Here is a 16,830-nt window from a genome sequence, read left to right as displayed (position 1 = left end):
AGATAATGAGATATGCATATAATGAGATATAATTATATGCATATCTGAGATACAATGAGTTATGAAATGAGATATGAAATTCAGTTACATGGGCCACTAACAAAATTGTTAGTAAGTCAGAGATTGACCACTGTGACTGGCCTTTATTTGTCCTTCTCGTCCAAACTTAGAAACAGATCACTGTGACAGAATAATCTGCTGCTGGGTCAAATTGACCTATGTTCTCTGTCTAGTGTTGGTTATGTGTTTTAGATGAAGCACTAATATCTTGAGGAATGCTGAATTATGTTGTACTTGCTTAGAAGAACATTACATGTATGAGTACAGCATTTTGAAAAGAACATGGAGAAAAAAAAAATTCCTGTGTATCCTATATAAGCATGCAAATAGAGACTAACGATGCACTAGACTGCCATCTACACAATTTACACAATTTACACAAGTATATCAGTATATGGGGATATACTTATACCAGAGACAATTTACACAAGTATTTCCAACACCCCTTCTCAACAGCATATGCGCTGCTATATGACGTTTAGCTTCTCTCAAAGGAAACTGCAACGATCCTTTGACAATGGTTTGTTGAGTGCATCCACAATCATTTCTTTTGGTGAGCAATATTGAATGTCGATAATGGCTTGCTCTTTTGGTAGCCTGGTTCCATGGATGATTTTTACTTATTTTGCTAGTGAAATTGTTCCAAAATTTCTGCTTTTCTAACTTTGGTTGAGAAGATAGTAATAGTTTGTGAACATTTTGACTATAGCCCCCTTCTAGTTCAAAACAGGTTATAATGTTATCAACATAAATTAGGATGTATATCCTTCTGTCTTCTTGATTCCTGGAATAAAGACAGGGATCTGCTTTGCTTCTTGTGAATCCCTCTTTCATGAGTATTTCATTTACTTTCTCTTTCCACATTCTTGCAGATTGCTTGAGTACGTAGATGCTTTTATGGAGTTTACACACAAGGTTTTGTCCTTGCTCAAACCCTGGTGGTTGCTCCATGTAGAGATCTTCCTTAATGTCTCCATATAGGAAAGCGGTTTTAATGCCAAGGTGTTTTACTTGTATGCCCCAATCAGTTACAGTCCATGTACCCATTGCACTCCTTACCGCTGATCCATAGTAATAGGTTGGGTGCATCGGTAATCGATGGATGGCCACCGTCTGAATAGTATAAGAAATGATGGACACCGGCACTCCAAGGTAGAATAACGTCTATTTATTGACGTTTCATGCAACAATACACTTATTGCAATGTTTCGGGGTCACACAGGATCACCTTCATCAGGCAGAACAAGTTGTTCTGCCTGATGAAGGTGATCCTGAAACGACAACTTGTTCTGCCTGATGAAGGTGATCCTGTGTGACCCCGAAACGTTGCAATAAGTGTATTGTTGCATGAAACGTCAATAAAAAGACGTTATTCTACCTTGGAGTGCAGGTGTCTATCATTTCTTTTACTTGTATGCTCTTCCCTGCTACGATGCTAAGGTGTTTTATGAAGGGAGCGAATGTTTCATCATCGTCTTCTCCAAATTTGTGGGAGTATCCCTTAGCAACTAATCTGGCCTTGTATTTGTGGATATTTCCTTCTGCTTTGAGCTTCACCTTAAAAAGGCCCTTTGCTTCCTATAGTTCTGTGATCGGGGGAAGCTCCGTGAGTGTCCAGGTTTTAATTTCTTGGAGTGATTTTATTTCTTCTGCTGCCTTTTTCCATTGATTGGCTTTCCGTTTTGGTAATGTGTTCCCACGATGTTGGTTCAAGTATGCCATTGGTCTTAGCAGTATATGACAGCTTTCAGGACAGTATTCCCTTTGTCGCCTGAGTGAATCATGGTTTAAGGTTCCCTGCAACTCTGGGGCTGCATTTCTACCAATGAAGTTGGAGATTTGGTCAGGATCAATGGTGTCCTCAATGCTGAGAAATACAAGCAGACACTTGTATTTCTGAGCATTGAGAAATGCCAAACCATCAGTGAGGTGTATGATTGGCCCCAAATTAATTTGCAGCAGTACAGTGACCCCAAAAATACAGCCAATGTCATTAAGAACTATCTTCAGTGTAAGGAAGAACAAGAAGTCCTGGAAGTGATGGTTTGGCCCCCCACAGAGCCCTGATCTCAACATCATGGAGTTTGTCTGGGATTACATGAAGAGACAGAAGGATTTGAGGCAGCCTACTTTCACAGAAGATTTGTGGTTAGTTCTCCAAGATGTTTGGAACAACCTATCTGCAGAGTTTCTTCCAAAACTGTATGCAAGTGTACCTAGAACAATTGGGGCTGTTTTGAAGGCGAAGGTGGTCACACCAAATATTGATTTGATTTGATTTGGATTTCTCTTCTGTTCATTTACTTTGCCTTTTTTTAAATTTGATAAAAATAAACTAACACTTTTATTTCTGAAAACATTCTTACTTTACAGCATTTTTTCCACACCTAAAACGTGTGTGTGTGTGTGTATGTGTATCTTTATGAACCTGTGTCTTTATTGAACCTTACCTACTACATTACTGTTCAAGATATCTATTAAGTAATTATTATCCCAATACTTCAATGGAGAAAACCATAGACTGGCACCATACAGCTAATAATCACAAATTAAAGCTAAAAGTCTATGGGTAGGCTTGCTGCAAAAGTGTATGGCTAGCCTTACTCCATTGCTCCATTTATAGTACAGCACTTTTCTCCCGCTGAAATCATGATAGTTGTACTCGCCCAATTGAGAGGTGACAATAGGAAGAAACGTTAATGAACTGCTTATTTAAATATTTGCCCAGAGTTCTGCTTTGCCTATGTAAAGGCTCTTAACTGCATTGTTCATATGCTTTGCATTTATTTATACCTTAAAGTGGACCTTTACCCCCTTTGGCTAAAAATCACATCAGCAACCAGCTCTGCATAATGATATGAAATCCTCTTACATTCATTAGTTAAAAAAACACACTTGAATTTTACTTAAAATGTCTTGTTTTTCTTCCTGGCTCTCTTTGGCAAAAGTAATGTAATGTGCCCAAGTGCTGCATCTTGGGAAGGTACCATCAGCAGTGCATTGCTGGGAATTCTCATCTCTAATCTCATGAGACGTCCCCTGAGATGTGCATGGTCACATGTGCCAGGGTTCCATGAAGTAAATAGAGATAGATTAATCTGCTCTTAGTAAAAATGCCCACTGTGAGAACAATGGGGAGGAAAAGAAAAACCAGAAATAAAAAGCCACCTATTATCTAGAAGTATGTGTTTGTAGATTGTCATTATCAAAAGGTGTCTTTGTTGTTATTTTGAAGATCTGGGTAAAGTTCCTCTTTAACTGTTTATGAATATGTGTGTATGTATCTATAAGATTTGGTTTCCCTTCATCCAAGAATGCCGTGCCAGTATTTTACTAACATTTGGTTTTATCCTTTTCTCATACTAATGCATGCAATGTGAAGGACCAAAACGTAAAAAGCACAAACATTTTAAGAACCGTTTTAAGGTTTATGGTAGCAAAAAAGGTGGGTAAGCATAATATTTTGTAAGCATGCTTGAGGAAGCTAATGTTTGGTACCAAATAGCATGTCATAGAATGGGATTTCGGTATTTTAGTAAAAATAATTGCATTGCATGCTAAATAAACACAACGATTGTGAGAAAATCCAATGGATGTAAGCTTATCCTTTTATCATTTTCAACGGAACTAAAGATCGGTTATGAATGTATTGAAGCGAAGGCCCTAAACTTGTTTATGAACCTATTTTACCTACAGTTAACAATGTCAAAAAAGGTTAACTCTATTCGTCATTTGTCTTTTCGTATCCAAATATTTATTGGGTTTTCAAGGTAATTACAAACAGCATGTTGTACAGTGCTTGCCGGCTACAGGCGGCCACATAGGTAACGTAATACAATCAACAGTATGTCAATGCAAACACTACAAATCAACATTAATGCAGTAGAAGATAAAGGAAATAAAAAGGGGGGCGGGGGGAAGAAGGGGAAGACAAGTAGGGGGAAAGGGTCCATCCGTCGGTCAACTTCAATTGTAGTTCAGGTCTGCTCCACTGGCTTTTCGGTTCACAGCTGAGGGTCACACATTCATTACCTCTTAACTCTATAGACCACATCACAGGCGGTGGAGGGTGTCAATATCTAGATCAGGGTGATTATGTAGAATCCAGGGTTCCCAGATTTTAAGAAATTTGGCTTGTGAATCCTGTAGGACGTACGACAATCGTTCATTTAAGAGAACTACATCCAGCCTATTGGTGAATTCCCGATACGGGATGAATTGTTTTTTCCAATTTCCCGCCAAAGTTAATTTGGCGGCAATGAATATTTGGTGGGCTAGGGCTCCCTGAGCTTTGTTCAGTCCGGGGACTGAGGCATGGAGTAAGGCCTGTGTTGGGTCTTTAGAGATATTTTTGGCAAAAAGAGTCGAAAGCAAACGAAAAATTCTGGTCCAGAACCGGGCAGCGAAGGGGCAGGACCACCAGGTATGTAACATGTCCCCTGGGGTTCCCCACGTCATTTGTCTTTTGCTTGGTTGCTGTCAACCTGAGTCATGTGTTGATTTTTTTGATCCTTAAAAAAATGAGAAACTATCCCCACCAGAACTAGATGATCTGATCTGCTTTCCTGATGGATTTTCCACAATATGAAGTAAATAAATAAATGGAGAATCTGACCTTAAGGGAGTGACAGTCATTATAACCTTCTGGAATTGTAGGTAGCTGCACTAATTAGGTCAGAATAATACCGCCGCTGGAGCGTCTGATCTCATAAATTCTATAGAATCCATCTTGAATGGAGTTGGCTTTTTTTTGAGCTGCCTATACAGGAGTATATTCTTAAATGTCAGGTTTTTGGGGTGGATTGCATCCGTTTTAAAATAAAAACTAGAGATATTTGAAAGGATTCCATATATTCATAACAACTTAGTTGAATGGGCAAGCTTTGTATTTGATTTTATATGCATCATCTATTGTTTGTTAATAAATTGACCTTGTCACCCAGTAAGACGGCCATCTTGTCCAAGATGAATGCTCTGGTTGACCTGATTTGGGATCTTTGTTGCGAGCCCCATCTTGTAAAATTGCATGAATTTATTACTTGACTTGTTTTTATTGTAGTTTTGGTTAAATACATATTACAATCCTGGGAAATTTAAACTTGGGATATTGTACAAAACACACTAGCAGAAATGACTTTCAGTGAAAACCAGATGCAGAGATATAGACATCTAAAAAATTATGTTCAAATCTTAGTTTCCTGTCAAAGTCGTATTTGGCCTACCCACCGCTCTCCTATGAGGCTGCATATCAAATTTAAAGACCAAGAGAATGGAAGGGGACTGAGTCAAACTTGACTTTTACAGAAAAGTCAGGATTTAAGTATATTTATAGTTACATCTAACTCTTGATCTGCTGATTATTGTAACATGTAGTTTTCACTGAAGCTAACCACTGCTTATGCATTTTTCATCACAAGTTTAGTTTTAAATGGCCACACTAAGTGTGCTAATTTATTAGTGTCTGATTAACATCAACAAAGAAACTCCACTCCTCAAGTGGAAAAACCTACCTAATATACCTAATAAAATATCTGTCATGGCTGAAAAAAAGATCTTGGGAATTTATCTAGCATTTAATACATGAATGCATTGTTGTATGATTTTTATTTTTGAAGACAAACCAAAGGAGGAGAAAAAAGACACGTTACTAGAAAAACTGGCAGCACAGGTTATCAAGAATCTACAAGTCAAAATTACAAACATTCATATCCGATATGAAGATGATGTGAGTATCTAGATCATATGCTAAATATGCAATTGTGTCAAATGTTAGTAGAATCCTTTGTGATTATGTAACATTAAGACAATACAAAATAAACATTGTGTTGTATGTAAAAATTAAAAAAAACAATGCTGTTTTTTTTTTACCCATGTGCCTCTACTAGCTTTTAACATATTCTGTATTTAGTTGGAAAATGTAAATGAGCTGTGTGTGCGTGCCCTCCTTACCATCTTGTCTTGAATTGTATTGTAGCTGTAATGTCTTCCTTATATTGTAAAGCGCTGCACAAACTGTTGGCGCTATATAAATACTATGTAATAATAATAATAATATATATATATATACACACTAGATGCAAAGGCTCATGCATCAACTTATGTTGCCTGCTTGATTCTGTTTGGTAGGATTATCATATGCTATGGGCTGTGAGGCACAGTATTAAAGGGCTATTACTGTACTATAAAATGTTATATTCTACTATTAGATGTAATAACATAGACATAGTGATTCTACAAATGCTGCCTGCTCTATAATTTTTTTGAACAGCACCGCATTAAACCTCTTAGGACATTTTATGTGTGAAAACACACACAAAAGCCAAATGATGACTAAGAACTATAACATGCAACAGTGATACTTAAAGTCATAATAACTGTGCCATCCGAAAAAAAAGAGGGCAAGAACAATAGGTAGAATTAGATTTATTTGTGTTTCACTGTGTTGCCACTGTGAAACAGGTCTGCCACGTGACATTTGTCATGTAAATGTCACCTATGTCACAAATTGTTGTATTGTATTCCTAAGTGTTGCTTAAGCCCACACACAAACGTGAGATTACAGTCCTGATGAGTAAAACTAGTAGACATTACAAAATACTTCTTAGCTGACTATTGTATTTTGTTGTCTGTATAAGCATATCCATCAATAGAGAAAACAAACAGTCAAAGACAAAAGGCACTGTTGTTGTTTTTGAGTATACCCTGTGTTAGTGTTCTGAAACCAGTGGATGAGTAAAAATCAGTCCCTGAATTATGCACTGGAGTTATGTTACATACAACTTTTAACAGACAATTTAAACTGACTGAACCTAACAAAGTTTTGTTTACATGCTTTTTGAATTGATGTTGTGCATCTATTTTTTTTAACTATATAAAGCATATGCAGTCTTTGTTTTTTCCAATAAAGTTAATACAGGAGATAGCACAACAGTAGCTACCTGCTTTAAGGCCTACTCAAATTGAAACCTCTGATGCTGCTGTCTGATGAGGAACTCCCTGCTTTAAATTATTCACTTGGGTGTGTATGTAAATATAATATTTGGCTATTGAGCTCTGTAAACAAGATTTTTTTATAACGGGCAGTAGGGAGACAGAGGGAAAAGTGGAAAAAGCTTCAGCTGCTTGCTGAATAGAAGCCTACATAATATACTTATGCAATACTTTATACTTACCTGCCCTATTTTTTTGTTTGAGCCCTAATTATTAAATAAAAAAGGTAGAAAACACATTCAAAACCACTATACATCACACACCACTGTCCAGTTACTTGAACATACAGTTTCTCTACATTTTTGTGTTTTAGTTGTCATTCAAACAACAGGACATTAAGGTCACTTCATCCTGTTAACATATTCTTGTATTCACAGATTAGTGATGCCAATCTTCCAGTATCTGTAGGAATAACACTAGCCGAGCTGAGCCTTCAGGTACCCTTTTGATTAGTATTAGTTATAATGGGACTGAGAGATGTAACTGCAACTTCTTATTATAAGTGAGCATTTTACCAGCACTTCTGCATACCATAGTGGTGTATTACCTCCTGCTTTAGAAACTACTATGGTGGCTTTTATAGAGCGAATGTTCCAGCGCCGTATAGTGGCATCTAAAGCATTGTGTGTTATTATGAGTATCATTCCATTTGTAGTAGTAATTTCATTTATTCACCTAAGCAGGTTATCCAATTTCTTAATTTAGCTGTTTTAATCTTCCTCAAAACATATTATTGCAATAATTATCTGTATTTCAAGTTTTCATGTGATTATTTGACTTTTTTTTTTTCTTTCCCTGTGACAGACTGCCAATGAACTGTGGGTACCATGTATACTAAATGAAGCAACTAAAATAATACATAAGGTAAATGTCCTGATCAATTAAACCAATGTCTGCATTGCTAAATGTAAAACTAAATATTACATATTCTGTAAGTGGGAATTATGCTTGTTTGTTTTTTTTAATTTCATGTATTATCATAAATAGATCTTAACCCCTAAATCCAAAATTAAGTATATGTGCCATCATTGTATATAGTTTGCCTGAGCTATTTATTATTAGAGAGTGTTATGTATTCTTTCTTGGTAATCCTGCAAGTAACAGCTTGCTGTTGCAGGCTGACAGTGCCTCACAATTAGTAGTAGCTTTGTCAGCCTTCCTGGCACTGTACAATCCTTCAGGGGGACTACAGGACACTAATGCACATTTTGTTTGGTGAAGCACTATGTATTATAAACACAGCTTGTGGCTTCTCCTACTGTAGCCAATACCTTTATCTTTTCCATCTTCTATAGTTGGTCCGTCTGGATAGCTTCAGCACCTACTGGAATGTGAACAGCAAAATGTATTACCACCATTCTGTGGAGACTATCCTGGTAAGTAAACTTTTGTCTATACATGTGACTGTAGAGCTGTGCTAGAGTTTTTGATATTTGTGGGCATCTCTCTAATTACTCCAGCCTTATGTGAGCATCTTTGTTAGTCAATAGACACATTTGCTCTTTTGTCTGTTGGCACTAAGTTTGACACATTCCCTGAAATTCATAATGAGTGTCCATAGAGTTCTTTAGAATTCCATCTAGCATCTGCAAGTTTTGGTGCTTGTCCCAGGTTCATATTGGAAACAGGTACATGCATTTACATGAAAAATGGCAATTAATTAAATTTACCATTTGCGGTGTGGAGGTGCACTGAAGCTGTAGTGTTCAAACCAGCTGGCCGGTCCTTAGTACAGCCCACCACTCCCCACGGTTGCTGCACCTGTCACACGATGGTGAAACTGGCAAGGACATTTATTAGTGGGTGGGCAGAGCCTAATGGTAAGCTGAGGAACTAGTTCCCCATTAGGTCCACTCCCCTGGTCATTGACAAACAGTAGGTGTATTCTTTAGCCAATACCAGGCTCTCTATTGACTATGGAATCTGCTCACAGCCTGCAGTCACTTACCGGGGGAGCTGACCTGATGAAAAACGAGTCAGTCCCTCAGCGTCCCCAACAGGCTCCAGCCACTGTCAACATCATTGACAGCGCCTTGGCCATATTTGGTCAATAATGTCAGCAAGCCTGTTTACATTCAGCTGTCAGCTGAAGAATTGTCATGTACCTTATGGAGCTTGAATTGACGAATGCGGCGTCTCTTACAACTCCAGTCCCAAAACCCCTGGCTGGTAAAACAGGTGAGTTGGGGCACAGAGCGGCATGAGTGTCAAGAGTGTATAGCTGCAGCTAAAGAACGCAGAACTCTGAGGTGCTCCTCCTGAATGGCTGGTCAGGAAACTCCCAGTTAGAAAGCAGGACAGAGTGAATCGTAGTCAAGCAGGCCAGGTCAGCAACATGCGGTCAGCAGGGTACCAGTGCAGTAGACGCGTGGTTAGGGGAAGAGCCAAGCAGACAGTGCAGTACAGGACAGCAGGCAGATACGAAGTCCAGGAACGAACCCGGGTCAGGGTCACTAGAGAATTAGGAGAATCGCCAGGACACGCCAAAACAGCAACAGGAAATGGGTATCGGGAATCAAGGTTCAGCATCTCGATAATACAGCTGATGAACACTGAGCACAGAGGGCTTGGAGGACTCGGACTAAATAGCCTGTGTGGCGCCACTATACATTGTACATGCGTACATGTGCCTGCATGCACTCTAGGTCACGAAAGTGGAGTGTGATGCGGCCTGGTTCTATGAGCCACACTGGGTGCACGCAGATGTGCAGATCTATTGGCAAGGACCTCTTGACAAAACTTCCTCCGTCCGGCAGATGAATAGGAGCACTGGCGTCTCTCTGTACAGCAGCTCAGATTTGGTCTTAATTACCACCAGTTTCCTAATCTATAAACTGGTGGTAATTATTTTTAATCTGTCGTAGCTATAGCAACAGATTACCTAAATTTGTTGCTAGTGTCAGTAAAGCTACTGAAGTTGGCAACAGGGCTTTTTCTAGTTTGGTGCAGGACCTTTATTAAATTCCCCCCATTAGGTTATAGCAGCCAACATAAATGATGGGCTGCCAATGAACCAGACAAGAACGCGCATATTTTTTTCCCAAGCAAGGTATTACAATACATGGTAGTGCGTTGCGGTGTTCTGCAACGCATGTGTGTCAGAGGTATGTTGGGGTGTCATTGAAAATGAATGGCACCTCAGTGCTCTAATGCAAGCAAGATGATAGAAAAGTTCCCCTAATTTAGTAGAGATATGCTCTCACTTGCTTCTCCGGTAGAGGTAGTAAACGGAGATCTCCCTAGTTGGATTCCGCAAAAAAATTAACTGATGGGTTTTAAACCTTGCATAGCCAAAAGAAAAAACCCTGTGCGTATTAAGACTTCTCTTTTCGCATCAGCATCACCTGCAAGGAACTTTTATTTGAAGGTTCCCAAAATGTTATTAGAAGCTATGGTCACTTGATTGATCATTGTCCGTTACCAGAATAACAATATTTTGTGAACTGACCCTTGAAGTCAGTTCAAACTTGGAAACTTGATGGTTTGACATCTTAACAAAACATTTTTTTCTCATAATTCTTAATTTCTGGACTGTATGTTTTAACTTTTTTTTTAAAGGTTCAATTTCATTATTTTCAAATATGTGTGTTAATACATTAAGGATACAGCCATGCATGCACATTATGGCACACTTGAATTTGGTGCTCTCCTCCAGTGATGCAAGGTCCAAAATCCCCGCCTCCTCTGTCACTGTTGCTGCCATAATCTTCTCCTCTTCTTCCATGTCCGGCGTCTTCTTGCTTTGCACATTGGACAGGCAGTGATGTTGCAACTCACATGCTTGCGTGCAAGAGTTAGATTATCTTGGCACCCAGCTCCATTTTACAGATGCCAGGAATGGGACAGTATTGTATACTGTACTTCAATTGTGCCACAGTCGGTATATAGATAAAATTTGCTAGCAGGCAGAAGAGACTGATTATACGATGACAATACAATATTTGGTATTGATAAATTTTTAAAGTGTATTTCCTAATGTCCTAATACAGACACTTAGGACTGAATTTTTAGGATTACATTACAAAAGAAGTAGAAGCTGGAAAAAATGTTAACCCTTAAAGTGGAACTTTACCCCCTTTGGCTAAAAATCACATCAGCTTTCAGCTCTGCATGCTGATATGAAATCATCTTACATTCATTAAACAAACATATTTTAATTTTACTTACACTTTCTTGTTTTCTACTCCCTGGTCCACATTGGCAAAAGTGATGTAATGTGCCCAAGTGTTGCATCCGGGGAAGGTTACATCAGCAGTGCATTGCTGGGAAATCTCATCTGTAATATCACAAGATCTCAGGGAAAGGTATTTTCCTCCCCTGAGGTGATGTGCAGAGTCTCCTAGTCACATGTGCCAGAGTTCCAGGAAGTAAAGGGAGATGGATTCACCTGCCCTTAGTAAAAATGGCCAAGGTGAGAAGAATGGGGAAGAAAAGAAAAGCAAGGTATGCAAAGAATAAAAAGCCTGCAATTATTAGAAAGTATGTGTTTGCAGATTTGTCATTACTAAACATTTCTAAATGTGTATTTGTTGTTATTTTGAAGATATGGGTAAAGGTCCTCTTTAAGAAGCCAAGAAACCCTAACCCATGTAAACACAATATAAACTGCAAGAAGCATTTTTTTTAATATATTTTTTTTTTAGTTTTAGCTTATTCTATGTGAAAGGGAACATGATACAAATATAAAAATGGTGTTATCCCAATTTGGCTGTGAAAGTGGAAAAACACTAAAATTGAACCAAGCTCTAAAAAAGATGGTAAAGTGTTTCTGTCCACGTGTACCTTTTGCAGGATTTTCTGGTAAATTCAGTCAGCTGCACAGCTTAAATGGGATGTAGTATGGTTAACTGCAGCAGGTTTATCTGTTGCTATGTGTAGTAATTTAACTGATTTTACTTATCCATCCACTTTTTCTTTAACCACACCTTATGTATATATGAACTGCTCAATCCTAAATGGGTGTAATCAGGTGTTACTGTTAAACATGTTAGCCTAATAGCCTTGTAATCACTGCAGATTAATGTGTAACCTTTCTTGCATGTAAGGTGCTAGGTAGTTGTCCTTATAATTCTTATAATATAAATTATAATAATGAAACCTGTATTACTTGGGGGCTTATTTTTAAAGCAGTCAATTTGACTTTCACCAGAATTCACTGGTGGTGAATGAATACCTTTCATTTAAAACACCTGCACCTGGAAGATTTATCTGCAGCGAATGTTTGATTAATGTCAGAGCCATTGCTTTTTAAATATGTCCCGAAGTGTAAAACTGTTACATGTTCTTGGTAACAGTCAGATACCATGTTTTATTTATTTTTTAAATGCATTTTCTATACATTGATCTGATTCATCTGATAGTCTTCATAGAAATCAAGTTGCAATGTAGGAGAGCTCAGTTCCTTATCGCAATTTTTTCTCGTGGTTGATAGATTTGTTGTAGTCCTCTATAGCTGGTGAAATTCTGCATTGCTCTGTATAATGTACTATTGCTGGGATTTGTAGTCCTCTATAGTCGGTGCCATATTGCATTCATTGCTGTATAATTTTACACTTTCCTTTTCACTATATTGCACACCACACTATTTTTTTTCTTTTTTACTTCCACCGCTCCAAGCTTGCTCCTGTGATTGAGTGCAATCTCAATACAAGCTAGTAGTCCATCACTGGAGCCATTTTTTACATTTTATTTTATTATTTATCCGATTAACCGATTAATCGAACTTAATAATCGGCTAACTAATCGATTTTGAAAATAATCGTTAGCTGCAGCTCTAAAGTAAACCCAGGAGCCAAATGGCTATTCTGGGGAAAAAGAAAAACAGTTTCCCCTAATTTGTTTAGGGTTGTCTATTGTTGCAAAGCAGTAGGTTTGCTTTATGTCCCCCCCGCGGCCCACACTTTACCCCTTTGTTTTCTGTCCCCCACAGCTCTGTTTAATCAATGCAAGCAAGGTAATTGATGTCCAGGTCACTTTAATCATATTTTATTCAAGACTAAGGGCCCTCATCCCACCCCCATGTGCCAATGTTGGTTTAGTCACCAAACACTAGTGCTGTCATGAGCGGAAGAGTAGGAAGTCACATGCCCCTCCACATCTTGCTCACTTCAAACAGTTTATGGTGAGCATGTTGGTGAACAGTGGTGATCATGTTGTGCTGAGTAGGGGGCGGGGGGTATTAAAGCAAACCTATTGCTTTTACTGGCATTCTCAAAGCAAGGGCTCGCTTCAAAGTAGAGTTGCCTTCTCCTTTCACCTACAAAACCAATCTCCCCCTCCCCCCCAAAGTATTGTGAATACCATAAAGTGCCAGTGTTACGTACCTTCTGGGAGACCGGATGTGAGAGGAGGCTTCCCTTGCACGTTGTGTCCTGGGAGACTCTGAGGATGGAAACAGAGCCCAGCGGGACAACAAGTGGCAGGAGTGCCAGTGGTGTTGAGCACCGTGCAAGCCGTAATCCAATTAGACGAGCCGAGGTCAGGTTCCAAGCGGGCAATTCCAGTACAAAAGGGGTCAGGCAGAAGAATGGTCAAATAACAGTTCCGTGGTCAAGGCAGGCAGAATTCAAGGTTTGTCGAGGAAGTCCGGGTCACAAGGATCAAGCAAGATATCACAAAAACTGCAACAAGGATTAGCTGACAATAAACCAGCAACATGGTGGTACTGCTGCTGGGTTTATATAGGGCCAGTGATGTCATTTCCTGTGCGCCACTATGGCGGATTTTCGTGCTGGTAGACTACTGCTTCTGCGCATGCGCGGGATGGCGCATATTCGTGCTCGTAGGTTACTGCTTCTGCGCATGCGCGGGATGACGCGTTCCCGAGCAGTGCAGGAACGTGCAGGTTGCACATGCGCAGATGGCGGGGATCCATTACAGCCAGACTGTTCTTTTAGCTTTTGCATCTGTCTCCCCCATATGCTGTAACATTGTATGGGTAAATATAAGTCATGCCTTCGTTAGTGAAGGTACATGGTCATATCTAGATCAGAATCCTACCAATGCAAAATTCAAGGCAAACATACTGTATACAGGTATTCCTCACTTAACGACCGAGTTCCGTTCCTACGACCAGGTCGTTAAACGGATTGGTCGTTAAGTGAGGAACTCTATACAGTACTATACTGCATTAGTACAGTACTGTATAGCGTTGCCGATGTACAGTACCGAACAGTGTACTGTACATCCGGCAATGGAAATACTTACCGAGACCTGCAGTGAAGATCGGGGGATGTCACTTCCGCCGACGACCCGTCGCACTGACGCTGACGCGGAAGGTCGGAGGTCAATCGTCAGTTGATCTATCTGTATGGTTAGTTTACTCGGCAATGTCTTCTTCTTTTTTTTTTTATCTGTGCAACCAAACCTGTGATTTACAAACTTTTGACACAGTGCAGAGCTAGGCAGATGAGTCATCAGTTAGCAGGAAACTAAATCAGGAAGCAGTAAACCTGAATCAGAACCTTGTAAATCAGAACCAGGAAATGGTCCCATGCTTTTCCTGCCTGTGCCTTGTTTGGTGGAGATATGCAAATTTCTGGTGTGACGGGAGGCCAAGTTCTGTGGCAGGTAAAAAGGTAAACATATATTTAATTCAGCTGTGTATTAACTGGTTGCCTGGATGTTAACCTAATAAAAAAAAAAATAGGATAGGCTGTATCGCGTTATATAAACAATGGTGTGTTCCTGTTGTTTGCCTTCAGTTCCCATCCTTTCCACATGGCCTTGCCTGTGAATAAATTAATTGTGACAAGGCAGCACTGTGTCAATAACTTCCGTATGGATAGGAAGCCCAACAAGTTTGTTTCAACAGAATGGCTGTATATTGTGGATGTTCAACAGAGCTTACAAGTCTTCTATAAAAGAGGATCATAATATTTTGCTGGTTTATCAATAGAACACGTTCTAACAATTGTTTCTAATATATATATAATTTACAGTAGTATTCACAAGTAAAGGAGGTTATTAAAGGAGAACTATGAGGTAAGTGTTTTCCCCCATAGTTCTCCTCAGGGTCACGGGAGGACATAAACTAGCGTCCTACCGTGACCCAGACCTCAGTATACCGCGAGCTGTAGCTGTATACTGAGACCGCCGCAGCAGGGACTGATCCCGACATTACTGTTGAGATCCACCCAGCTGCGTGATTTACACCTGGCTCTGCCTATCTAGAGGCAGAGCCAGCTGTACCCTCCCTCGTTAGTTCCTCCAAGCAGCGCTGGAGGATCGGAGCGGGGAGGGGGGGAATCCCTGCAGTGAGCCGTGAGTGACAGTCACGGCTCACTGCAGGGACAGGATCGAGAAGTGAGCGAGCGACGGTATGTGTTTGTTCACTTCCTGATCTATTGAGCCGACATGTGACAGTTTCATTGTCACACGTCGGCTCGAACTATGAGGTTGAGTGAAAATCACTCACCTCATAGTTCTCCTTTTAAGAGAGCACGATTTCACACCCCAATTGGTAAATGGTAGCTTTTAAAATTAATGAATTCCACCTAAGGGTATGCCAAGACCCTAAGGGGAGGGGCTTTCAAGAAATACTAGGAGCTCTCTTACTAAGTATGACATTTCATAAATGCATTTATTAATATAACATGATTATTAAATAATAAAAAATCCACTTTGTAAAACATGATTATTTCATAGTGTAGTTATTCCATATGTAGTATTGGCATCACATGATTAATTTATACAGCATGATTTGTTAATTCATTCAAAATAGTCCCGACATGTTTCGCCTTACTGGGCTTCTTCAAAGGGACAGGAACTGTATATCATGAAAGAATCCAGTCGAGTGCATGTCCAGTCCAGTGTAGAGCAAAGATCACAAATGATTAATTATATTCACCCTTATTTCAAAATGGAAAGGCAATCAGGCACGGGAGTCGTCTCAGGAGAGTGATATGCAGCACCCAATCAACAAGGACACAAGGACAGGCCACAGCTAATTGGTTGGAAAACACGTAGCTCATGAGTTCCACCTCCAGAGCAGTCCTCCCCAGTGCCGCATGATAAATATTGTCTTGATCCACCCCACTACCTTATTGACAGCTGGCTCTGCCTCTCCAGAGCCAGCTGTGCCAACCCTCTGCCCGTCTGTCCCTCCAATGAGCTTTGGATGAACAGAGAGGGGAGGGGAGAATTCCTGCAGGGACTGGTGACTAACGGTCACCGCTCTTTGCAGGGAGAAGACCGTGAGCTGAGCGTTGAGAAGTTCGTGATCGCTCAGCTGTCGATCGCTCAACCTGCTGTGTCACACACAGGCTCTCAAGAATTGGGAAAGTACATTTTAATCTCCCAATACTTTTTTTTTACATATAAAGGATATTGGCTGCGGTGCAATAATTAAAAAGGTAAGCAGACTGATTAATCATGCAAATGATTTGCATGATTACTACAAATAATTAAAAAAAAAGAACATATAGCTTTGACTTCCAACGTTTATTGTGGCTCAAGGCAGTACAAAGGTTTTTAAGTCATTTTATTTGCACAGTAGAGCGTGTGCATGCATTGCACATTTGGGAAACGCACAGCTGTTCTTAGTAAATATAGTGGAATATTTTTTTAAAGCAACCTTATGGGTGCAATTAAACCATGCTTCTGCTTTATAAGTATCTAGTAGGGACTTCTCACTGCTTATGGCTACCCTGTCAAATATGAAGTTAAAATGCATTTTTTTAAATGTTTAACAGAGGAGGGATTCTCACGTCCTGCTAGATTTTGCTTATTATTTATTTCTCATATTTATGCAGTGCAAATATATTATACAGTCTGATACAG

At 39.6% G+C, this 16,830-nt stretch overlaps 1 protein-coding gene across 1 annotated transcript in view; it reads left to right on the top strand.

The window, feature by feature from the left end:
* The window catches only part of VPS13C (vacuolar protein sorting 13 homolog C), a 225,912-nt gene that overhangs the window by 33,501 nt on the left and 175,581 nt on the right, over positions 1-16,830 (top strand). Inside the window, exons 7-11 of the mRNA XM_018552762.1 lie at positions 3,443-3,505; positions 5,676-5,785; positions 7,428-7,487; positions 7,855-7,914; positions 8,346-8,426. Coding sequence (XP_018408264.1) covers positions 3,443-3,505; positions 5,676-5,785; positions 7,428-7,487; positions 7,855-7,914; positions 8,346-8,426 — 374 coding nt within the window. The remainder of the gene's footprint in view (positions 1-3,442; positions 3,506-5,675; positions 5,786-7,427; positions 7,488-7,854; positions 7,915-8,345; positions 8,427-16,830) is intronic.

Source organism: Nanorana parkeri, unplaced genomic scaffold, assembly GCF_000935625.1.
Source record: "Nanorana parkeri isolate BGI_ZX_2015 unplaced genomic scaffold, ASM93562v1 scaffold97, whole genome shotgun sequence".
Taxonomy (NCBI): Eukaryota; Metazoa; Chordata; class Amphibia; order Anura; family Dicroglossidae; genus Nanorana; species Nanorana parkeri.
Note: the sequence above shows the minus strand (reverse complement) of the source record. Positions and strands in the feature narration are given on the sequence as shown.